This window comes from Lonchura striata, chromosome 1 (assembly GCF_050655825.1).
Source record: "Lonchura striata isolate lonStrDom1 chromosome 1, ASM5065582v1, whole genome shotgun sequence".
Classification (NCBI taxonomy): domain Eukaryota; kingdom Metazoa; phylum Chordata; class Aves; order Passeriformes; family Estrildidae; genus Lonchura; species Lonchura striata.
The window spans coordinates 30,732,951-30,759,156 of record NC_140703.1 but is presented as its reverse complement, the minus strand read 5'-3'; the positions used below and the strand labels follow the sequence as shown (position 1 = coordinate 30,759,156).

Sequence of the window (26,206 nt, the reverse complement as noted above, 5' to 3'; positions counted from 1 at the left end):
CATTATTTCAATTCCAGGCTTTCCTTATTGCTGAAATGTTTCATTTGTGCCAGATTATAAATCAGATTGTAGCTAATGGAAACAGCCATTTAATTTTTTTTCCTATCTACTTTCAAATGCAGGAAATAAGCTTCCTAGCATTTTCAACTAGTCAGCCATCCTTCTAATTTCATTTGAACCATTTCTCTGTAGGCAATGTTAAAAAATTGCTGTGGTCCTTCTCAGATATTTCAGTAGTGAGTTAGTCCTACACAGAATAACTGTGACAGGAAGAGAACTAGAGCCTTGACATGGCTCCCTTGCTGAAGTTAACAATCCCCAGGTACATTTCCTTGTGTCTGAGACTCCATTGCAGCTCATTCTTGGAATGTGTTACTGTAGCAGAGGTCCACAACACCAGTGTCCTGGTTTAGGGCAAATTTGGGAGAAAACCTCCAAAGGGGTTCTCCTAGAAAGCAAATTTAAGAGTCTCCTCTCTCAATTGGTTTGGGAAAATATTTCCTTGGAGAAAAGTGGAGAAAAACTGTTCATTTAAGTGGCAAAGGATTCACTAGCACAAAAAAAAAAAAAAAAAAAAAAAAAAAAAAAAAAAAAAAAAAAAAAAAATTGAACAATATTAAACAATAAAACCTTGTGCCACTCTGAAGAGATGACAAACTCAGAAAGTCTCCTTCATGGGCTGTAGCTCGGCTTACTCAGACTCTTATCAGTCCAACCAGTGCTAGGAAATGCTGTGGCCCAGGCCAGGCTCCAGTAGGCCATAGGTGAGAGCTGCCTATGCTCTTTTGGGTTTTCAGTCTAGAGCAGGTTTAAACAATTCTAAGAAAAAGAAGAAAACCTCAGTCCAGGGAACTTCTCTGCCTCAGCTAGCTAAAAACTAACTTAAACTAAAGGAGAGCTCTCTCTCGCTGTCTGTGCTGCAGACAACACAGTCTAGGAGAAGGATGCTGGGAGCAAGTGCAGCTCTTGACAGCAAACTCCACTCCCCACTTTTGTTCTCTGAAATAATCTTAAAGCTGCAAAACTTATTTCTGGTCTAAACAGACAAATGAGAATACAAGCATCATAAAGTCATCCCAGTACAACCAGTGACTTGGTTTTCATTCTCATCAGGGACATTTTAGAGGATGAGCCTGCAATTCTTTTTGTTATGACTTAAAGTAGCAGATTCCTCCTTTAGTTTACAAATTGAGAAATTGTACTTAGTTTAAAAAAAATTCCCTCTTGTTTAATTTTACATCAGACTGGATGACTAACAGGGCAACCACCCCTCTTTGCTAAAATCAATTGTACCTAGTGTTCTACTGTAGAAATTGCTGAACAGAGTGAAGCTTTGAACATCTTTACTCTTTCACGTGTAAAAAAACACAGAACACCCACATTTCCAAGTATGCAAGTATACACAGGTAAGTTCACCTCTTTTTACAGGTCTATGTGTACTTACTAGAAAGATGAGCCTGTGATTTTTCTTGTAATTCCCAGCCAGCATGGTTCATACAAGATCGTTTCCAGGGCCCATTATATTTTCTAGTTCAAAGTTCCACAGTTTTACCTCTTCTCACTGATCTTCTTCAGATTAGTCAAGAGTGGCCCTATCACTCACTTGTTTAATCACATATGCTGCTCCCTGCTCTCAGAAGGAGGACTAGAGTAAGTTTGTTCCTCTTCATAACAGGCACTTTTAATCAGTGGGACTGGGCACACAGGTCAGAACAATCCATGTTCTCAATTATGTGTGAAATCTAGCTCACTTCTTCCTGAAACTGCATTTCTACCAGCTATATTGGACTACTTGCTTAAAATAAAAGCAGTGCATCCTCCCACTGAATACTGAGAAGTAGTATTGCCATTGTACATGAAAGAACATTTTTTTCTGATTTTTTTTTCTCACTGAACTACTTTGAATGTCCTAATGCACCAAAATCTAGGTTTACCTCACTAATGCTCAGAAGCCTGTGGTGATCTGCTGTCTTCCTCATCTTTTCACATGAACATTTTGGTTGCATTTACATCACCTGGAAGAGAAAGAAAGGTAAAGACCCATTGCAGTTGCCTGCTGTCCAACAAAATACTGTATTTGTTAACAAACTTATCAGAGGCTTTTTAAGGAGTTCACTTGAATCAGGAGTAATACTTCTCTGCATGATTTTCCTGCATACATTTTTGAGCTTCTTGTGCAATTTGCCTCTCAGTGTTTTGTAATTGCTTTGTAATGTTTTGTCCATCCAAAAAAGGGAATTGTCAGAGGCATGTAAAAGAATGGATTTCCATGTCTCAGAAGTATGGACTGTTAACGTAAACTGAAAGGATAGGTACTACACCTCTTGGCTTCTCACAGTTCTGTCTGATGGGGATTTTTTGTCTGACGTCATCTTTTATAGTCTGACATTCCTTCTTTTACTGGTATTACTTTTTTCATATTGTTACTTGTTTCTGAAATTGTACTTATTCACACCAATAAAACATTTAGGAAACCGTTGATGGAGAAGAGTATACACAATGGGTTTGTGCAGTACTATGAAGCTTAAAATCCACCATATACTTATTCTGATACATGTCTTATGACCTGTGTTTGATAACCAAACTTATCAGGTCTGGTAGATCAGTCTCTGAGTGCTTCTCTTTAGGCCAGTTAAAATCAGCTCATAAAGAAAATTTAGTGCAGGGAAACCTCTGGTATAAGAACAGAAACTTTCAACAAATTTAAAAATTTCTCTTAGAAATGTTGAAAAAATTTGCAAAGATCATCTTTGGAAGTTGGGGGTGGGGGGGAAATAATTAAAAATTTAAAAGGATTTTTTTTTTTTTTTTTTTTTTTTTTGTATTTTATATGTTCTCATTCTGTTCCCAAGTTTGTTTGGTTGTGGTGTATTGTCACAATTGAAATTAAATGCTTTGGCTAGATTTTTTCAAGGTTTTACAGATACTTTAAAAATAATTTCCTTTTTAAGAGTATACTTTGAATTCTTAATGATTTCTCTGAGAGGAAAACTGCTTTCTATCAGCTGCAATTTTCACCTGCACAGTTTGCAAGTTTTATTAAATAGGAACTTTACCCTTAAAAAGTCTCTGTCTCCAAAGGGCTATCATCCATATTCTCATTTTTCTGGATGAATTCTATTCTTCCTGTTGCATTCAGTTGTCTGAATAGCTTTAGACTTTCAAACACACCTTATAATTAATTTCCCCTCTTTTCTAAACCTCAGTCTTCTTGTCCCATATTGTCTTTGCTTTGACTGCCTCAGAGTTCTGTTCACATGAATAATTCTCCTTTTCCCTGTATTTTCTTCTAGCTTTATATGAAAATTTCCCAGAATAAGAATGGAGCAAATTGCAAAGAATTTGTTGAGAGTGGGCTAGACTTGTGGGATTGATCATGATGCAGGCTTGAGTGGAGGGGGAGAAGTGACAAGAAAACTACAGTGCAATATTAAACACCAGCAGAGTGAATGCATAGGCTCTTGATGCTTCATGTCCCAAAGTGCTGTAGCTGCTCTGGGGAAAAGGTGGAAAGGGGAAGATGCTGGTAAGATGACTTCTGTCCCTGTAGCTCATGACAAAAGAGTGGCAGCAGAGAAGGCTGATGTTTGCTAGGGTTGTACTGACAGCAGCATTGCCAATAGATCATGCAAGAGGAATGATGCTACTGCTTTTTGCTCAGCACTACTTGGACCACCTCTAGAATAGCCTTTCCACTCCTGGGTTCCACAATGCAAGAAAGACATAGATACACTAGTACAAGTTTGGTGGTGATGGGACTGGAGCACTTCCACTGTGAGGAGAGGCCAAGAGAGCTCCTGTGTTTGGCCTGGAGAAGAGATACCAAATTACACCTTTCCAACAACCACAAGGAGGTTATTGAGAAAATGGAGCCAGGTTGTTCGCAGTGGTGCATGGTGAGAGGATCAGAGATGGCAGCCAGAAACTGAAAGAAAAGCAGCTCAGGTTTGGTGCAAGGTAAAAATTTTTCTCTATGACACTCAAGCAGCAGAACAAACAAGTACTCCAGGGAGGGTGTGCCATTTCCATCCTTGAGTGCAGAGAAGGGCAATAAAACTGTGGAAGGATCAGGCATGTAAGTCCTATGAAGAGTGGCTAAGGGAGCAGAGGGTGTCTAGCTTGCAAGAAAGGGGATCAGGGGAGACCTTACTGCTATCTGCAACTACTTGAAAGGAGGTCATAGCCAGATGTGGTGTTGGCCTCCTCTCCCATGCAACTAGTGACAGGAGGAGAAGATGTAGTCCCAAGCTGTACCAGGACTGGTTTAGGTTGGACATCAGGAGGAATTTCTTCCCAGAAAGGATGGTTTAAACATTAGAATGGCCTGCCCAGGGAGGTGTGGAGTCACTGTCCCTGGAGGTGTTTAAGGAAAGACTGGATGTGGCACTCAGTGCTCTGGCCTGGTTGTGGTGTTCGCTCAAAGGTTGGACTCAGTGATCCTGAAGGTCTTTTCCAACCTTATTGATTCAGTGATTCCATGCTTCTGGTTACAGGACTTGGCAGGACATGGTCCTGGGCAGCCCAGTCCGGTCTCATTGCTGACCCTGTTGGGAGAATGAGGGAACTGGTGCCCTCCTGGTGGTGCCTCCAGCCCTTGGCACTGTGACCCCACACAACATCGCACAGCCCCTCACAGCTCCATCATAGCCGCCCCTCTCAGCCCCTCTCAGCCCCTCACATCCCCTCTCAGCCCCTCTCAGCCCCTCTCAGCCCCTCACATCCCCTCAGAGCCCCTCACATCCCGGAGCCGGCAGGGGGACATCGCGCCTCAGCCTGCGGTGCCGGCGCCGCAGCATTGGTTTTTAAGGAATAAAATCGATGTGCAATTCAAGAGAAATTGATGTGGAACCCAAAGGGTCCTGTGATGTCAGTTCAGCCATGCTCCCTGCCTCAGGCAGTCTGAGGGAGAGGGGGGATGTGGGCCGCCAGGCCTATTCGGGGTCTGTGGGGGCTGCTGAGGGGAAAAAGGAAGAGAAAGACAAAGACTCAAGCCCAATGGCCTGACTGGAGACCGTCATCACCAGACATAACTATGTTTGCCCTCTGCGGTGTACAGCCATTGCAGGTGTTTGTGCTGGGCTTTAGAGCGGGCAGATACAGCCAGCACCCTGAAATTCCTCTGGTGATGGGTGTCTGGGATGTGATACCTTTGAATCCAGACTTCCACTCACTCTTTGCCAGTGAGAGGAAGCTTAGATGTGGTAAAACTGATACAAGAAGGTGCCACTGTTCCTAACTCTGTGTTCTGGGATCAAATGGCCACTTTGCATCTCTTTAGGGGAAGCTGGGGTTTGATGTTTCAGTGAGTTATGCTGATCAAGTGTTTTTGTATTTTCATTGATAAAACCTTCTGTGTTCCTGTACTGAATTGGATGAATCGTTTTTATATACTTTCTGCTCTGGGTGCATACATAATATTGAGGGACTTAACCACTGACCCAATTAAAAAACCACCTTCTTAAAAGTCTAATTGTATTTCTATAAAGGCTTAGGTCTGCAAAATAGTTTTCACTCCTGAGCACTTCTAGCCTGCTTTCCCATGATTTCAAAGTTCTTAAGCAATAGCTTTGCCTTTTAAGTATAAATTCTAGGTCTGATTAAATTAAAGCAGAAGAAGGAATAAGTTGTTACTGAGGAGTTCATTATTTTAAATAATCTTTTCCGATACAGCTGGACAAAGATGACTGGCCATGTGACCTGTTGTTATCCCTCAGTATAATTCTGGCAGTTTCAGCCAATCCAATCCAATCCAATCCAATCCAATCCAATCCAATCCAATCCAATCCAATCCAATCCAATCCAATCCAATCCAGCCTCAGCTGTATCAGTCTCCAAACAGTAACTGGACAGCGGATCTTGCACAGTATCTCAGGCACAGAAAGAAAAATTGCTGAAGAAAGAAGATCTTGCTGTTTTAAGATCCTTTGCTTCTGGATGTATGATCTACTGGGAAAGGCTTCTGCCTTGCTCACAATATGCTCTGTTGCCATAGGCAACTTGAGAAATAGAAGCTGTGGTTACTCATAATTCTTTCAAGAAACTATCTAGTGATAAAGGAATAGGATAGCGAGCATATTTTTTTTTCCTTGGCTTTGTCTTGGCTTTTCTTTCCACATAGAATTTTTTGCTAGGTGTCATAATTTGTTTTCCCTCCTCATATTTTGTTAAATAAATCCCTTTCTATTCTACAGTGCAAATGTATTATATGCTGGATCTTTAATATACATTAAAGAAACCTCATTATTCTGACTCTTTCAACCCAACTTCTTTGTCTCCTTTCCATGAAGCAGCACATGCTGACAGATGACAAGTTGGAAAGCAGCTTTGCAGAAATAGTCCTGGTGGACACCAAGCTGAACATAAGTGACAAAGAAAGCTAATGGTATCCTGGACTGGGTTAGGAGGCGTGTTCTTCCCCCACTCAGCACTGATGAGGCCACACCTGTAGTGCTGTGTCCACTTTTGGGCTCTCCAGTAAGAGTCACTTAGTAGGAAGGATCTGTCACATCTTCCTTCTTTAATCAGTCATTTAAAGTGTTGGAATACTGGACAGATTCATCAGGTACTTTTTCAATTTTCTTCATCACCTGCATAGGTCAAACTCCATAAACTCCACATTATAAACATGCTTTCTAGAGACATAATAATCTTTTTTTTACTTCTTCTCCAATTCTAATATTTTAACTTTCTAAAAAATATGACAAGTTTCTGGATATGGTAGTGCATTTAACAGTGCAAGGTAAAGAAGTAAGATCTCTCCATTCCTTCTGTGTCATAATCCCATTTAAAAACCTGTACAAGTTAAACCAAAAGCATGGTTCATAAGAAGGCAGGCAATATACATGGTTCACCAGCTGTGCATATAGGTATGTAACTGCAATCTGAGCTACTCTCAACTCATTGTTCCATTTTTTCCTAGGTCTGTGCCCTTCTGAAATAATAAGCATTCCTTATTAGAAGCATGGCTGGCCATAATTTTTTATTATTTTAATGAGGTTGGTTTTGGTTTTGGTTTTTTTTTGTTTTTGTTTTGTTTTAAGAGACTGACAAAAGGTATGCTGGTCTCAATATAAAGAACACACCAAGTTGAGGATAATTTGAGTTTGCATATCTGCCATAAATTTGACAGGTATGTGAGGAGGTATGACACACTAATGTCATATATATACTGAATTTCTGGACCTCTGTGCAGAATCTTTGCTGGGCAAGCCTTACCCAGCTTTCCTGGAGTCTGTGAAGTAGCTCTGCACTTGATGCATTTGCATTTCCTGTTGCACTTCCTGTTGCAAGCCAGCTTTGTGTATCACTCATCCCCTTCGACTTTCTCAGTCCTCATCCATTCCCCATTTTTCTCAACTTTCACCAGCTTTCCTGTCTAATTGTAGGTTTTTTCCTTGAAAACCTTCTGGCAGTCCATCCTGAAATCAGAAGACATGTTGCTTAAATCCTTAAATCCTTCCCTGTCCCAGCATTATGGTCCTCCTAGTATAGAAGATTGAAAACCAAGGAGAGATCAGTTATAAATTATGATAGCCTGGCATTCCAGTGTAAAAAGCAACATTATATATATATATATATATATATATGTATAGCTTTGCTTTTTGCCTTCTGAGTTTGGAAACAAGGAAGAAAGATAATTTGAAACCAAAGCATAGATAGATTTCTTTAATATAATTACTGTATTTTTGTGGTTAAGTGTAACTTCCAGTAGCAAAAAATTCACCTGAAAGAGGAAAAAGTGCCCAAAGGCATACTTGTCGTGGGGTGCTTTGGTAATATCAATCTCCTCAGAAGTAACTGTAGAATATTCTGGAAATGCAGCACTCCACTGTTCTATCACTTGTTAAACACAGGGAAATATTGCTTGTTGCAGTAGCACTGGCTGACATGAAGGAATTTTCAGTAAAAGTAACTGACTTTCCTCTTTCACTAATGACCTGTATGCTGGAAGTAAGTGTACACTCACCAAGTTTAAAAATGACAAAGGACTTGGAGGAGAGGACCCCAGACAGTTGTGTGGCCATCCAGAGGGATCTCAAGAGGCTGGGGAGATGGGCAGAGGAAATCTAAGGAAATCTAAAGTCCTGCATCCTGGTAGGAATAGCCCCCAAAATGCACAGGTACAGGCTGGGGCAATCCATCCGGAAAGCAGCTGAGCCGAAAAGGACAGGAATGTCCTAGTGGACAAACTGAAGATGAGGCAGCAGTGCGCCCTCGTGGCAAAGGCGGCCAACAGTGTCTGGGCTGCATCGGGGAAAGTGCTGCCAGCAGGCTGAGGCATGTAGTCCTGCCCCTCTAATCAGCACTGGTGAGGCACCATCTGGAGTCCTGTGTCCAGTTCTGGGCTTCCAAGTATGTGAGAGACATGGACATACTGGAGAGAGTCCAGTGAAGAACTACAAGGATGATTAAAGGACTGGAGCATCTCTTGTCTGGGCACAGGCTGAGTACACTGAGGCTGCTCAGCCTGGAGAAAAGAAGCCTCAGAGAGATCTCATGAGTGTGTATAAATGCCCAAAGGGAGGATGCAAAAGAGACTGAGCCAGACTCTTCTCAGTGGTGCCCAGACAGGCCCAAAGGCAATAGGCACAAATTGAAACATGGGAAGTTCTCTCTGAACATCTTTCAGAAGGAAATCCTTTTAACTGTGAAGGATGACTCAGCCCTGAACCAGGTTGCCCAGATGTCCAGTGGAGTCTCCTTCCTTGGAGACATTCACAAACTGTCTGGACATAGACCCAGGCAACTTGCTTCAGGTGACCTTGCTAAAGCAGGAGGGTTGAGTTGGACACACTCCCTAGATCCATTCCAATCTCAATTTAGTGCTGGTTAATCAGTGAACTTGAAGCAAAATATCACAACTCCAAGTCCGATAATGGAATTTTACATTAGGGCATTGGATGTGAATTTGATACATCTTTGCCATTTCTTTGTTAACATTTCTTTGTTTTCTGAAATTCATAATGTTCTGCCTAAAAATAAAGGAATGGTGTTTTTGACTGAAGCTGCTCCATGCTGTGGTATGTAGTGGATGTACACTCTTTCATGTGCTTGACACATTGATGGAGTCACTAACTGCCTGAAAGCTGCCAAAGAAAGAAATGAAGTGTGTGAGGCGATAGCCTGGAAATCTGAATGCATTTGTACAGAGGACAAAAACACCAGCACATCAGCCATGCTTTTCCTGTGCCTTGCTACTGTGCTCATTACACCTGCTAGTGCAGAGGATTAATGTTTCAATATACAGAGACAAATTAAGATTTTCCCTGAAGCCCATCTGCTCTTTTTTCCTTAAATCTTTACCTGCAGGAAGGAATTAGACTTGATTTAAGGGAAAGAATAGAGGAGGTAGAGAAATTGAGCAGTTAATAGTAGGAGGTTGGCAGCCTAAAGTAGAGGGATGGCAAGGGAGAAAACAAACTACTTCACCAATTAGGAACAAATTAAGGATGGAAGGGAGTTTTCAAAGGATAAACATCACCCACCAGGTTGCCTTTTCCACTAGTTACAGCTGCTGATGTACATATCATATATACATATGTATGAATGAACATATGAAACCAATCTCAGTCATTGCAGCAATACCTTTTTTATTAATTTGATTCCAAGATGTAATTCTGGAAATGCTTCCTCCCTGAGAATACCAAATGTTGGTATCCCCTAACATGATGCTTTAATGGAAGGAGAATAAAAACAGCAACACAGAAAAAGACATATGTTTTAATCCATCATTAAATAAGTTTGCTAGAAAGTATAAACTTCTACAAATATTTTAAACCTTTACCTTCTAATAATATTTGACTGATATTAATCTGAATGAAAATATCTGGAATGTTCGTGTAATAGCTTAAACTGACTCCCAAATAGTTTAGCTAACTCAAAAGGATATGCATTTCTCTCACACACTTGAAAATGGAATAAAAATTGAGGTGGAATCTAGCAACTCACATAATTTAACAGAAAAGAATATTTCTACCCAACAACTGTAAAGAATTTATGCCCCCAGACTGCAACTCTGAGCTGAAATTTGTCTTAAGAATATGATGCTAATGTCCCTGCTCTTTCTGAAAGTGTCAGACCTACAAACACAATCAAGATCTCAGAAGAATTTTGTCTCAGTTCTGCTGCATTCTTCCTCCGGAAAGATGTCAGTGCTGTTGAAGAATATAAAGTGCAGAGATCATTCAAGATTGGAGAACTGACACATTTTGAGCACAACAAAGGATCTTTTCTGAAGGATAAAACTCCTTCCTATGGCTGAACATACCACAGTGTATGAATAGCTCTATCATCAAGGTCTGAAGTAAAATTAAGAAAAGGAAAACATAGTCAATCAAAAAGGAACATGACTTATGCAATATTTTTTCATTATCTGCTCAGCCTAATTTTGTATGGTTAGATATACACACTTATGATACCTCATGCTATCATTTTCTATCCCTGCATCCATCTGAACAACTCTTATAACTCTCAGTCAGAATACAGGGGAACAAAGTGTGAAGGTACTAACTGTCTGAGTATATTGAGCTTGGATGATACTAAAAAAAATGAAGCTAATCACAAATTATGTTTAAAGCAAGTATTTCCTTTAGATTATTTCTAGCTTCAAATGCTTGATAGGAATTCCATGATCTTTCTCAGAAAGCACGGATGTGCCCTGAAGTTCTTCTTCCTGATGCTTTACAAGGAAGCTACTGGTACAAAGCCACAGTGGCTCTGCCAAAAGCATTTATGGCTCATGGTTAGACAGGAGGCTTGAAACTTAATGACCTTCAAGGTCCCTTCCAACCCATGTCATTCTACTATTCTATGGTTCTATGATTCTATGATTTATGGGTAATAGCTTACCTCTGATTGTGTTTGCAGTGATGTTTATGATTCACAGAGTGTGGTTTAACTCTTTCTATTTCTGAGACATTCTGTGACCCATGCAGCTCTGCTTTCTCCATTGACTCTCAGGATTTTACATTGTCACAGCATAATAAAAGATACAACAAAAAGGTAGTCATGCAGACAGGCAGAGCATCATATTTACTACCATTTACTACCATTCTGGAGCAACAATAAAAGCAGAGAACACTGGGCAGTAGGTTTCAGCCATCAAACAAAAGTGTTGCATGTTGTTTTGTAGGGCTTCTGGAGAGGATTCTTGTTCTGGCAGAACCTCTAAAAACATGGGACCTCATGCTTTGCTGGGTGTAGACATAGTTCCCAGTCAGCAGCCTGGCTGATGGCCTCAGTTTCAAGCTGGATAGCTTCTAGACTGCTAGACTGACACCTAGAATAGATCAATATGTGATTTACAGAAAAGTGAAAAATAGGAGCTGTAAAGAAGTTGGTAGTAAATATCCAGTTATCTTAGAATTTGAGAAAATAACAAGGTAGGGCTCAGAACCCTTGGCTGTATAGGGAAACAGGACTGACTGAGAATTGCATTTCCCTCTTGCTACAAGGAAAATAAATTCTGGTGTCAACATGATTCAGTGCTGAATAAACCCTGGACTGCTAAGAATTAGTCTCAGAACAAAATAGAGAAATGAAATGCCAAGATCAAAGTCTGTTCCCAGTACAAGATGATTCTTCCAGCCCAGTGTGTGGGCAGCTTGTGGTGGAGCAATGTTCAGCTCTGTGATGACAGAGATCCTTCTGTGAACTTCACGTAAGTTCATCTCATCCCTGCCTCAACTCCACCTTTCTTATAAGTAGTGATAGGCAAGAAAGATTTATATAGTTCAATGATTTTAAGAGCCAAATATACGCCAAACCCAGAAAAAAGAAGGATGAAACTTTGGAAAAGGTGGTAAGCTGGTGCCATGGCAGTCTCATAGAGCACAAAAAAGAGGGAGAAGTGGATTCCAGGATGAGACAGGAGAAAGATGCTTTGACTTAGGATGGACTAAGTTGCTACAGGAACTAAATTGTCCTAGGATGTTTAGATTAAGTCCAACATGAAATCTAATTTTCTGTCAGCAGCTTGAAAGTAGGGATAATTACAAAGGGTAAAGCCTGTAAGATGAGGGACAGTGGAGCTGAATGACAAGTAGTAACTTACTTTGGTTGGTAGACAAGATTTTGCTGTTCTTCTTTAATATCACAAAACCCAGAAGAAGTGCAGGAGTGATCAGTACAACCACAGCTATAAGTGGGACAAAGAAATTTATCTTTGCTTGTTCCATTTCTTTCTCTTGTATCTCTGAATAAGACAACAGAGAAGATACACATGGCAAAGATTTAATTTGGTGACAATTACTTTAAATGCTCTATCCCAAAGTTACATGAAATAGAAGTTTAGGTCATTGCCTCTGGCATCCTTTTTTTGCTTTACTAGTGTCAATAAATCACTATCCATATTATTTTTTTTCCCTTTCCAATAACTAGTGAAATTACCTGGCCTTACTTGTCACTTCAACAGCAGTAAAGCAAAGCACTCTTTCTGAGGTTTGGGTAGCATGTGAAAGATCAGCAGCTTAATTGGTACAACAGCCTATGAGGCAGCTACTGTGCCACTGCTGCTCCATGTTACCATGCAAGTTGGAAGATCCTGGAACACGTTACTACATGGTATCTATTGGAACTGATGGTCGAAGCCTAATGAAATGCTGTAAGGGATGTGAAAGTAGCAGGGACTTCAAAGGACTTTCCCTCTATTTCTGGTTTTTGTGTTTTTGAGGTTTTGGTTGGCAGGGTTAGCAGCTGATAGAGCTTCAGTTATTGCCAAACAAAACTTATGTTTGTGTGGAGTTCCTGGTTTCTTACCCACCATCACTGTTTGTCAGGTATCTATTTTCATAAAGCCAGAGAGGAGAGAAGAATTGAAGAGGGACGAGGAAGAGTCAGTATTATAACTAACATAACAATTTCAAGACTAATGAGCAATATACAGAGCTGAACAAACATTAGAAGGCGTTTGGATTGTATTTTAATGGTATTTAAAAGTCCTAGAATTCAAAGACAGAGGCAGTTTGTCATATCTGGTGTTGATAACTCTTTAGCTAAATTTATATTAAGGAAACTGCACTGTGAAACTTTTTCAGAACAAGTGGCAAATTTCTTTTACATCTGCAGTAATAAGGTGCATGTTTATACTACCCTGGTAGGCTTTCCTGCAATGCTACCATTCCCTCTTGGCTTCTTGTTCCTGTTAATGGAAGCACAGCTCTCCATCTTCCTCATTGTCTAAAAGAGACATGTGCAAGCCAAATGAACCTATGGCCAAAGTGGGAATTGTCTTTATTTTGATGTTCATGTGCCATAGCTTATAAACAAAAACGTGTGAAAAGAACTTTTACTGGTCCAGAAGATAAATAAAATACTGCTTTAGTTTAAATAAAGGATCAGCCATGTGGAACCCTGAGATAATCCGGGAGTAAAGTCATAATGGAACTCAGGTCCCCAGCTTCTTCTTGCAAGAGGTGTCTGAAAAAAGATACAATTTCATAGAAGAAAAATCCCCAAATAGTCATTTTGGAATGTGCACTTAATTCTGCCAAATGTTATGAAAACCACCAGGAATGCTTCTAATAATAGTCCAAGTTTCATGGTCTTTACACTTAAACTCAGCACAGTCTATTTTGCAGTTTGTGAACCAAATATGGTCCATGGAACTCTTTGGTTTAGCCTTCTGCCTCTTTCTAAGGAATGATGAAGGATAGCAGTGCAAGCACTTTAAACCAGCAAAAGATCCTTTTTTTTACTATCAAGGTAGTCAAACTCTGGGACAGTTTGCTGAGAGAGATTGTGGAGTCTTTATCCTGGGAGATGTTTAAAATTCAACTGGATAAAGTGCTGTGCTACCTATTGACCCTACTTTGAGCAGAGTGGTTGAACTAGATCATCTCCAGATGCTTCTTCCAACCTCACCAGTCCTCTGATTCTGTGAAGTGACAACCTCTCCCAACAGCTGTCACCTTCAGAGACCAGTTGCTGCCTGATCCAGACTCCTAGGTTGCTTTGATGCTACTGTAGCATCTTCCAGGGAAGGGATCAATAGGGCTGTGTTCTGGATCATGTAGCAATTCCTTTTCTCTGCCCTCTCCTTGCTGAAATAAGATTTCCCACGTGGAAAAAAGAGGAAGTTTGGTGTCAAACAGGATGGAGAACATAAAACCCTTTTAACCAACTCCTACTTAGAGTTTATTCCATGCCTTGACCATGCTGCTATCTGTGATCAGCTGTGCTGCAGTACTGCCTGCTCCTACCCCTGCAGAAACTGGAATGGGCAGAGACTCACCTATGACCAGTGGGACTGAGACAAGGCTTCCCAGTTGCTCCCTAAGGTGAAGCAAGCAGCTGATATTAGTGCGGCTCTTTGTAGGAACCGGGATATTCAGCTTGCTAGTAACGTTGTATAGCTTTGTCACAGCATCCTGTGAGACATCCATGTGAGCCGTACTGCTGTGTGTTATGTTCTCATGTGAAATTAGCCAAGTCATCTCCTTGGGCTCTGGATAACCTCCACTGGAAGAACAGGAGAGGTTCAAGTATCCATTGGGCTTTAGTTCCCCGGAGTGCAGTTCTGCTATCTCAGGTTGACTATAGTTGGCTGAAATAGACCAAAGACAGAGCATCATGAGCCAGTTATACCATGCTTGTGACAATCCAAAGTTATTTAAGTTTTTCTGCCAGTTATTTAAGATTTTCAGGCAGAAACAAGTCTAAACAGTTTTCTTCAGGAAGACAATGGGCATTCCAATAGAGGATTTGTATGGCATTTTTTTTTGGTGTGTATATAGACTTCCTGCTTCTTGTTCTCAGGGTGTTTAAAGGATGTAAGTCTGATCAGTCAGACAATGGACCTCTGTCTCTCCCACCTCTTAAAGACAATTAATACCTCAGAATAATGAAACCTGACCTATTTACAAGTAAGAGCTTAAGCAGAAAATGGAAAGGGACCACAATATTCCATACCTTTGGCCTCCTGATAGGCAAGGGGAAACCCACACACTTCTAACTGGGAAATGTAAAGAAAGAAATAATCTGAGAGAATTCAGATGGGGTAAGTTCAAAGTGCAGCACTGTTTAAGTAGAAATATCCCTGTGTCTGTCAGTACTGTAAGTAAACATTTTGCAGCATATAATTCATCATCACTTTGTGGTAGGGTTCCCTTAGCTTTTCTAAGTCAATTCTGGAATTGACTACAGCATAAGGGTTTTTGATTTTGTGTCATTGAGTACTCATCACAATAAATGAAAAACACACCTGTTTCTTTAAAAAGCCAAGTTTCCCATGCAAGAAATAGTGAAACAGGATTGGGAATAACTATTTAAGCATAAAATATGAATTATAAATATAAACTTTTAACTAATATCCTCTCTTAATATAGATATTTTCAACCAGGATTTATTTGGTTAGAGGTTCATAGTAAAACCAGTAGATTGTAATGGAAAATGAGAAGGAGGGAATGTTGACATAATACTGGCCACTATATTGGCACATAGCAAGTAAAAAAAAAAAACCTAACAAACTCCCAAAAATCAGAAATCAATCCTGAGAAATAGACAAAAGATTTAATTAAAAAATGGTTCATTATTTTAGGGCAAATAGGACTAAAGACAATATGGAGAAATACTGGAGAAGAGCAAAGGGTTCTTAGAAAAATGTGAGTCTTGAGAGGGTCTCACTCTTCTGCACACACACTCAATGTGTTGGAACAAGGATCTAATCCTTGCCCTAGAGAATCCTAATATGGATGAACGAAGAAACATGTTGCTTTTATTTTCTCTATCCTAGTACACAATGCATAGGATTTAGCTTAGCCACTTAAATCCCCCAAAGAGAGTTGATGGATATGAATTCAAAATGGAAAAAGCTCCCCCTTTTCTATACCCCAAAATTTAGTTAAGTTGTCCCTCAGAAAAGCTCAAGGTTTGACTTGCTTAGCTGACAGCTGTCAGACTTCTGGCCTAGAGTATTTATTCTCTCCTTGGTATTTTATAGGGATGGCAAGAATGTAATCCATGGCTATGAAACTTGCCACAACATCCAAGTGATTTAAGGGCTTCAATCTTATTGACAGTAAGGAAGTGGAAATAGTGGAATATACCTTGCACTTCTCTTTTATATCTTCTGGAACCTCAGTTTACTGAAAAGTGATGCTGGCTGCATTCAGGGTGTGGGCTACATATATGGGGTTTGTGTTTGTTAACAGAAAAATACATTTCAGGAAGTCTTTTGTATTTAAAGATAGTGTCTTCCAAATAATTTTGGGATTAGATTAAATGCCTCAAGAGACAGCAGTCCATAAAGCCCTTAATATTTTTCTCAATGCCTTAATCACTTTGTTTTTGTTCTATTTTCTTAAGTGACCATCTGCCTTACTTCCTTCCAGACACTGACTGTCACTGAATTAATTAACTAGCTTTTACTTCTTTTTCTTTTAAATATCCAGTATTTTACATGTATTTCAGGTTCTCACATTCTGGAAACAAAACTCTTCTGCTTATTCTGTGTTATAAGGTTATAAGATTGTTGTTTTTATGTTTCTAGTTGGACTGTATTTTTTTCAGCCTTCAGATAACTCTACTAGAGCTTTTTCCACACTTTTCAGTTTTTCAACATGCCCTTTAAAATGACCGTGTCTCTTGTGACATCATTTCAGTCTCAACATTTTTAATAGTGCATATTTTGAAACAGCTTCCCTAGTCTCACCTACTTCCCCTATTGATCTTTCCAGAGGAAGCACTGCAGACATGCCACAATAGCAGATTTTCCAGTTAAGCTGCTTGGTCCCTACCTCGCATTTTTAAGAGCCAAAGTTTTCCACTGTGAAGCCTTCCTTTTTTATCTGGAGAAGGATCTGAGTCCTTATCTGAGTTGTTATATAAGTCATCATGGCTGTATGAAACACCTCTAACATATATATAGAATCCTAGAATTTCTTGAGTCAGAAGGGACGCATAAAGATCAAGTCCAACCCTTGGCCCCACAAAGGACACCCAAAAGTCACAACTATGTGCCTGAGAGCATTGTCCAAACTGTTCTTGAACTCTCTCAGGCTTGGTGATGTGACCACTTCCTTGGGGAACTTGTCAGTGCCTGACCATGCACCCCTGGGTGAAGAACCTTTTCCTTCTATCTAATCTAAACCTCCCCTGACACATGCTATCTATATATTGTACTAATGTAATAATAAAAATAACATGTTTAAATTGTATTTGAAGGTACTGCAGTATTTCTGAATGCTTTGTCATCAAGTGATCTAGATAGCTTTGTGTGACTGCTCTGTCATTCTTGTACAGCCCTCAGTTTTTCTTATGCCCATTTTAAGTGTGACATGCCAAACTACAAAAATCCCTCCATGCATGATATGAGATTCTAATTAAAAAGCAGCATGTAAGCACAGGTACATTTCAATATTTGCATTTTTCATCTAATTATTTTGAAGGGCTTGAGTTTTTTTAAAATATGATTTTATTATGTTCCTTCCTTTGGGCATTTATTGAACAAAGTAATTTGGAAGGAAGACAACAGCACATTGTTAAAACTGTCTTCCTAAGCTAAACCTTAAAAGGTGTAGTAAACTTTTAGTCCTAAGTGTGAGATATCGATAACATGTTGCTCAGATTTTGGCTAAGCTGATAACTGATTCAACTCTTTGAATTGATTGAGCACTTGATGCTACACATCTTAAACCGAGGACCTTGATACTGAGTGCACATTATGAGTTTCTGAGTTCCGAAACTGAAAATGCTTCTCCAGTAGATCCTGGGAGAATCAAAATTAACAATCTACATTTTCTGTCTGTGGATAAAGGGAACACTTGGTAGTAGCACAAAGCTAAATAGGGTAAATTGTCCTGATACCCTGTTTTTGGCTGCTGTTACACTTGGCCTGTTCTCTTTTAAAGCAGTATGCTGTAGCCTGAAAACACCAGTGCAAGTTAGAATGACTAGCACTACCACAGTGGAAGATAGAACACAGGCATACAGATAAAGGTTACTAACAGAATAGCTTAAAATAGAGAAACTTTAGAATTATATATTAGGAATTTAAAAAATATTCGAAAATTTGAAGAAAACATTGGTGCCTCATTTCCATTTCCCTGTTAAAAGATTTACTGTCCTCTGATTACCAAAAATTCTCTGATGCAAAAAAAATCAGGTGGAATCTCACCAATGCATGTATATAATTTTCTTCAGGGGTATTTTCTGTCATCCTTTAGCTGAACATATGAATTTCTACTCCTCCATGTGGACTGTTTTTTCTTTATTTTCCCTATGATATATATGATAATAAAATAGCTGTGTGTTTGCAAAGATCTTGCTATGTTTCAATTCTAATTTGCCACCGGTGTTGGTAAGGTTGGATAACTACTTCTACTTTTAATAGAAGGTAGTTTGTCAGATGCAAATAAACAAGTCTATTTTCCAGAGTCCTAAAAGCCATAAAATTTGCAAATCTATTATCCATCTTTAGAAATTCTGGCTCCAGAACAGGCACAATTTCAGGGGCTTGGAGACAGGACCCATATTTCTGGACTGAACAAAATCACAGAGAATCCCACAGACCAGCTGGCAATTGGAAGTGATTACTTACCAATGATGCGTAGTGAGCACTCAGATTGGTGTACGACCTCTTTTGATTGTTCAACTATTTTTTGTATAATACACTGATAGAGTCCCTCATCCTCAATTCCTGCATTTAACAACTGCAAGGTCCATTTGCCCATGTCCACCTTGGTGCGATTTATATATTCAGGACTAAGGTTGTCATGTTTTTCTTGGCCATGATATACTTCATGCAGCACTTTATTACTCTCTTTTTGCCAAAAAATTATTAAATCCTTCACATCAAATTTCTGAGAGTTTGGAAAATAGCAGGATAGGTATACAGTGTGATGGAGAAATGCCTGCACTGGATGCACACTGGCAGCAGCAACACCTTAGACAGAAAGAGAGAAAAATGAAGATTTACATCAGCTACAAAAGAATACCAAGGTGCACTCAGAGACCCGACACTTAACAACAGTGGAAATAAAAATACTAGCATTTAGACACTAATTCTCCCACTAGGCATGACAGGACATGTAGTTGTTCAAACTGACTCATTTAGTCTGGAGGAGTTCAGGTGATAAAACTGTTTCTTATTTTTCTTCCTATATTTTACTTTCCAAAAAAGGTCTACCACACAGAGATCATGAGCATCTGTATTTTAGAAGACTTATCTGCAGGCCAAAGATCGAAAAAGTCTTGCTTGCAGCATCCTGAGTGTAATGAGATTCTGCCACAAAGAATATAGTTGCACAATTTCTGTTTAAAAAGTTGAGTTAATTCTCCTAAGAAAATAAGAATGCATTAAATTTTTGAAGAAACTGTGAAATACACACTGTGTGGTAAATATGAATGTCATGGGGAATGCATGACCAGAAGGTCAGAAACAGGTGAACACTTTCAGTCTCAATGAAGAATTAATCTAAAGTTTAATGACAAATTAAATGTCAGATTTAACTGTTCTCTAATTAATTTAGAATTTAATGACAGAGTAAATGTCAGATTTAACTGTTCTGTTGCTGATCTTGTTAACAGGAATGGTCAATAAACACAATTATGCCTTCATGCAAAGAAAGGATGAACTGCACTACACAAGGGATGATTTTTCTACTGCTTTCCACTGTGTCTGTGTGTCCATTATTATGAATGGTGGCCAGGGGGGACTGAGTTTTCTTGGAAGAAGAAATGCAGCCCTCTGTCCCAGAAGATACAAACATCTCTGCTGTGTTCAAAAGGGGGTAAGATTTACAGTCTCTCCTGGTGCAAAGTTTTGACTGTTCTTCCAGAGAACCAGACTTCAAAATGATCTCTGTGGCTGTCTCAAACTCCAGTTGACCCATATCAAACTGCCAGTTTTCAGTTTAGTACCGCTCTTCTCTATAATCCACACAGGTGATACACACACATTTTAAAGACAGATTTAAATTGAGAATTTAAGAGCATCATAAAATAAGTGTAATGTAAAGATATAAAGTTGAAGAGAGAAAGTACTTACTATATATGTTTTATAGAGTCCCTGAACACTATTTAAATACATGTCACATAGGCTACATGACCTTGACTGTACAATGGAAGTGATTAATACTACTAAGGAATGAGCTTTTTAGTGGAGGAGAAAGTATCACATAGCAGGACACAAACAATCAAAACAGTTTCAACAATTAAAAATGTGCCTTTTACCTGGGAGAAATATCATAGCACAAAGGAAGAATATGCAGACCTCCATGATACTGTAAGAAGAAGGAAAGAAACAAAGAAATATGTTAGAAGTTGAAAACACTCCAGTACTCCCAAAGAAGTGGTAAAATAAGACATTTTAGCAAGAGAGAGTATTGAGAAAGTTAATCTCACCTTTTTCTATAGACTGGTGCAAGGGATTCTATGTGTTTCACAGCCTTTAGCAACCACAACTAGCATGCTATGGCAGATCTCTGGTTTACAGAGAAAGTGATGTGGTGCAAGATTACTGCAGACTGTGTATGCCATGGGAGGAACACAGAGCCCCTGAGGTCCAAAGGGCAGGACAAATACTCAAAATGCCTGGAATGGAGGAAAGAGGAATGGGAAGCATGCTTGGCCTGACAGTGTGGGGAAGAAGATGGGGAATTGAAAGTAGAGGGGGAGGAGAGTGTGATGAAAAAGGAAGAGGTGGGGGAAATGTTTTAGTGATGTCAGCTACCAGAAGTGATGAAGTGTGTGATCTTCATTTTTGTGACAGGAACCTCTCCTTAGCAGCAGCAAAGGACAACATAGAGAAATCATATGATATATAATACAAAGAGCTGATGCTAAACAGCACACAGTTCATTGTAAAGAAAACATTAGTTTCTCTTCAGAAAACAAGAAAAAAACCCCTATGTCTTGTCTCCTAAGCAAAACACCTCTCTAGCTACTTGGGTTCCTGTGGAGTAAGGGCCCATAGTCCTGGTAAACAGCCAAATCTCATTTCCATGCAGTCTGAGAGCAGTACCTGCATCCAGTCTGTGTTTGTTATTTTGCATTTTAGCAGCACCTTTGTGATTTATGTGTGCCTTTTCCATATATTTGGGAGAAGCCTCCATACCACCTTGCCAAAGTCCTTCGCTCTCCTCCTTCAAACAGCTCCGAAGAAACCACTTTTGCAGGAGCAGATGTAAACTCCAGCTCTCATACTACCTAAAACCTGTGAGATCTCTGTCTGCTGTCCTCACTAGTAATATACTTTCCCAATGGATGGTTTCCCACTTTTTGTTTTGTTTTATTTTAGGCTGGTACACTTGGGTCTTTACTCCAGGTCTCTGGTGTCTTCTTCTCTTTAATACAGAATTCCACTCAGTCCACTGACGTGTTTTGTGAGTTTACTGTAATGTACAGGACTGACAATGGTATTTTTTCCAAATTCATCCTACCTTTTCTTAGGAAAGGGGAGAAAGAAGTCCACATGGCTTGGAGAATATAGATAACTTTCTTTTGATCCACATGTCATAGCAGAAGAGGCAGGAGGGGAGGGAAGACTCATGCAGAATCCATTATCATAGACAGAGGTAATTCTTCTTCTGCTCCAGCCACCCCAACTGCATGGTAAACGTTTATCCAGGGGTTTTCCCCTCCCAGGCTGGGTCCCACTGAACTAAACCAGAGAACTGATTGCCTAAGTTAAAATGCCTGTGCCAAGCCATTGAAAATGACAGAAACTACTTTGCAGCAGTTATATTTCCATCCTATAAATAAGAATTCTGGCTTTCAGTCAAGTGAAAAATAAAGGATAGCGCTATTTTTTTTGGATTTAGTGCAGGTGTGTAAGAGGAGAAATTAAAGCAATTCAGCAACTACTGATATAAGTGGAGAGAGTGTTCTGCATGTTTTGCAATGACTGTCTCACAGAAGCAAAGAGCAAAACAAGAACTGAAAATGAGAGTAAGAGAGAAAAAACCCAGGCAAAAATACCAATTAGCACTGCATGCCTTTCTTTATGGTTTGGATTTGGAGTTGTGAGCACAGAAGTCGTCAAAGTTCCTACATGTTTTCCTGCCTGCCATCTTCCAGAAGTCACATTGCTGGGGGTGCTGTCATGAAGAAGGATCTCATGATGCAGAGGGATGTACACTCACCTTCCCTGCAGAGGGGAATTGATGCTTCTCTCATAGGAGTTGCTTATAGAGAATTGCTGAATCATTAACTGGGCCACTACAACTTCAGTGCTGCAAGGAGCTTTTCTTCCCCTTTTTTTATAAAATGCCTTTAACCAACAAATGCAAATCCTTGGAGCTATTGTCCAGAAGACTGAAGGGAGGAAGGGGAATTACACAGTATCACTGTGGGCTACCTACGCCTTTCCTTTGCCATATTATATACAAATTCTGTGCTCAATTCTCTCTTTTATGTGCAGGCTATTGAAAGTCTTGTTGTGTTTCAGAACTGACCAGCAGTCAAAGGGGGGCAGGTAAGAAATGAAAGATAGACATTGTGGGTCTGTGTGTGGATGTGCAGTTCTGCTGTTCACAGGCTGAGTGAATCCATCTGTGGAAGTTTTTCATGGTGACAGTGATAACTGATGAGATGGGAGTGGCTTGGAGACTGAGGGCTGTAAAATTACTTCTGACATCTTGAATAATGTGAGGTCAGTCCATGGGGAGGTAAATATTTTCCTTTTCTAAATAAAACTATCATATATGGTGTGTCTTACTTTCCCTTTGGAACATTTTCAGCCATTCCTGGAGGTGTCTCCATGACTCACAATTACAAATCACGTGTCAGAGATGAAAATGGAGAAGCATATTAATTGAAATTATGTCAGTATGCAGTCAAGAGTCACACTCAACCTTTTATTTACTACTTCTGCAGTGCAATCACTGAAAGGAGAAGAAACCATATGAGCACATGCACTTTACAAGCCTGATTCATGAGGGCTTTGGTTTGGTCCAAACCAGTCTGAGAAAACTCATGAGGCAGCCTGGCTCAGTACAGGGGGATTCCTGTCAAGAACCATAAAATCATAGAATGTTAAGAGTTGGAAGAAACCTTAGAGATCACCTAGTCCCAATTCCCCCTGCCATAGGGAGGGACATATCCCACTGGACTAGGCTGTTCCAAGCCCATCCAACCTGGTTTTGAAGAGGGTCAGGGGTTGAGATATCCACAACTTCTCTGGGCAACTACTTCCAGTGCGTCACCACCCTCACAGTAAAGAATTTCTTCCTAATATCCAGCCTAAATGTCCCCTCTTGCAAGTTGCACCCATTCCTCCCTTTCCTATCACTACAGTTCCTGATGAAGAATCCCTCTCCCTTCCCTGCAGCCCCCTTCATATACTGGAAGGTTGCTATGGGAGTGACTCCTGTCCTCTTATCAACCTTGTGGCCTTCTCCAGACTTGCTCCAAGAGTTCCATGTCCTTCCTGTGTGGGGGCACCAGAACTCTATGCATCACTCCAGGTGGGGTTTCATGAAAGGAGAGGAGAGTAGTGGGGGAGAGTCACCTCCCTCAGTCTGCTGGCCATGCTGCTTTAGATACAGCCCAGGGTATGCTTGGCTTTCTGAGCTATGAGTGCACACTTCCTGCTCATGTTGAGTTTTTCATCAACCATCACACCCAAATCCTTCTCCACAGGGCTGCTCTCAATCACTTCACCAACCTGTTGGTGTCCCTGGGATTGCCACAACACAGGTGTAGGCCCTTGCACTTTGCATCATTAAACACCTTAATGTTTGCATTGATCTGCCTCTCAAGTATGTCAAGGTCCCTCTGGATGGCAAAAACTAACACCAGTGTTTGGGAAAAAGAGGAAACTTCATTCCTTTATTTTTGAGAGCAATTGCCAGAAAGCCCAGTGCGACTTATTGAGATTGGCTTTCTGTCTCCTGTTCCTCCCAGTCCAGTGTGTGAAACCAGCATGTAAAACCCAATAGACACAGTGAAGCATGAAGGTTTTTGAGTAAGCAAGAGCTTTGTATCAGGTACGCTGTGGGAACCCAGGACATCCCTCTGGCTGCCCTGGCTGTCTTGAAACCCTGGCAGAGAGCTTGGAGACCTTGGCATGAAGTCAAAAACACTTGTGGCTTCAATTTTAGCCCGTGGAAAAAGCTGCCAACTTTGTATGAAGAATTACAAGCCACAAGGGTTTGAGTAGTGTAGTAGTTGAATTAACACAGGGTGAAAAAGTAAAATTTTAGGGTTTTCAAATAAGGGGTTCAAGGGGACAAGATGGAGGGATTTGGGCGTGTCCTGACCTTCTTCTCCTTCTTGTCCTCCATCTTTCACTGTGATGGTGACAATTTTTATTGGTTTAGAGTAGAGACACACTGTCTAACGTAGGTGATAGGTATTGGGAATTAATTGCAAATAAAGTACACATAGTTCATAGTATAAAATGTAAACACTGCCCTAAGAGGGCAGGAAGAATGTGACAATCCGACTTGCTAGACAGAGTTTAGGAGGTCAGAGAAAGAATGTTCTAGATAAGAGAAAATAAACAACCTTGAGAAGCAAAACCAATGCATGTGGACTTCTTCTTTGGCTGCGGGGCTGGGAGAAAAAGACTTTTTACGATCTCGGAGTCATCTTGACCACAGAACCCCGAGAGTATGCTTGCCTGCATTTTCATTTGCTCTCCTTTTTGCTGTTTGCAGGTTTGGATGTAGTCATTATATTTTGAAAGACACTGTCACATCTGTGCTCTTTGACTCCTAAATTCCTTCATTACCCTTAAGTCTCTTCCAAAATGTTCCTTTCTTGCATATTCCCACAGGTAGATATCTTGTTTTCTTAAAACAGGTACACATATTCTATGGGAAGACTCTCCTGCCCCATGTTGAACTCAAAACAAAACTAAACACTGAACTAGTAAATTACTCTTTTTATTTTTCTAGCATGGGGAATTTTTCTAAAAGTTTCCACCCTATGCAACACTGAGAAGCTCCATGAGCAGTGCTGTGAGCCTCCTGGAGCAGGACATCTGTGACAAAGACTTTCCACTGCTGACTTGGAAGCTATTCCATGGGCTTATAAATGAAATTATCCTACAAGTGCATTTACCAGCCTTCCCCATGTTGTAAATACAGGTTCATTTCTACAAATCTTATCAAAGGAAATTACACTTTAAGAAAATTGCCTTAACATGGCAAGTTCAGAGGATTCTATGATCCCCACCACCAACATACTAAGCCATATGACCATATAACTGTCCAACAAGGGACACGTTTTAAAAACATACATTACTCAGGCAACTTGTGTTTCCGATGTGCTTTCCCAGTCAGGAAAGCGCCACCGTTTTAATCAATTGCAAAACCTTTTCTATTGCTCATTCTTTTATAACTATCTTTCATTCAAAATTACATTTAAAATTTATGGGCTTGTTGTTTAATTATTTTTTATTACATGAAGAAAATCCAACATTCTGTCTTTCTAATGTTTGATTTCTGAATGCATTTTGTATCCCTTCCCATTCATCAATATCCTATACTCTGCCTAATACCTTCAGGAGAACCATGACTTTTACTATGATTCTGGGATCACTCTGCTCTAACATCTAGAAACTCTTCTTTTAACAACAATAAAAAACACCAATTATATAAATAATACCTTTGGTCCAGAGATCATGGAGCATTCCAGTGCCTCTGCAAGCAGAATCCTTCATCCACGACTTGGGGCAGGTATCTCTGAAAGAGGGCACAGCGGCTGCCTAATGACACAGAGTGCCGCTGCACAAATTACAGGACACAACTGTGTTCTCCCTGCAAGTGAAACTGAGGGGGAAATTCGGAAGGGAAGAACGTCATCAAACCAGAATTAGACACTCATTTGGATTAGCTGTGGTGTTTGAGTTCCACCTAAAGGAAAGGTCAGATGTACATATTTTTCCTCACTTTAAGAGAGACCTGGCCGCAGAGTTGGCAAGTTTATTGAACCACTTCTGCATCACAGGTATGATAGGTGATGGCTGTGCTCTTTTCTGAGCTCTCACACTTGTATCAAGTCTTGTAAAGCAAACTTGTCTGCTGGGTTCACATCTCGGCAAATCACAGCAGCCTGTGTGACTTTGCAGTGAAACAGAGAGGGAGCACACCCCTATTCCCACACAGGTGACTATTTAGAGGTGACAGCTGATTCACAGGCCAGTCAGTTGCTGGAGTCTCTTCAACAGTCATTGTACAGAAAAGAGAATGTAAATGCCCATTCCCAGGCTGTCTCTTTTCCAAGCCCCCCATTTCTGCACAGGACACTGCCTAGAAATGGCATC

The 26,206-nt window shown here is 40.1% G+C and overlaps 1 protein-coding gene across 2 annotated transcripts; it reads right to left on the bottom strand.

Annotated features, from left to right (window-relative positions):
- Positions 1-9,565: 9,565 nt before the first annotated feature.
- CD86 (CD86 molecule) lies at positions 9,566-25,708 on the bottom strand. Of its 2 annotated transcripts, none has more exons than XM_077790803.2 (6): positions 25,549-25,708; positions 20,170-20,219; positions 18,536-18,880; positions 14,231-14,542; positions 12,053-12,193; positions 9,566-11,278 (listed from the first exon to the last, which is right to left on the bottom strand). In XM_077790803.2, exons 2-6 carry the CDS (start codon positions 20,213-20,215, stop codon positions 11,259-11,261), a joined length of 864 nt encoding a protein of 287 aa, XP_077646929.2. In that variant the 5' UTR covers positions 20,216-20,219; positions 25,549-25,708; the 3' UTR covers positions 9,566-11,258. The 2 variants fall into 2 exon arrangements, with proteins under 2 accessions (XP_077646929.2, XP_085448174.1); XM_085592048.1 differs by lacking the exon at positions 25,549-25,708 and adding an exon at positions 20,341-20,580 and having other exon boundaries at positions 9,569-11,278.
- Between the last annotated feature and the right edge of the window lie 498 nt (positions 25,709-26,206).

Bases quoted from the DNA above. Each gene is read 5' to 3' on its own strand.
- CD86 (XM_077790803.2), bottom strand. From the start codon at position 20,215: ATGGAGGTCTGCATATTCTTCCTTTGTGCTATGATATTTCTCCCAG. The intron at 18,881-20,169 runs GTAAAAGGCACA...TTTCTGTCTAAG, and splicing joins TGCTATGATATTTCTCCCAG to GTGTTGCTGCTGCCAGTGTG. The intron at 12,194-14,230 runs GTGAGTCTCTGC...TGTCTTATTCAG, and splicing joins CTCAGTCCCACTGGTCATAG to AGATACAAGAGAAAGAAATG.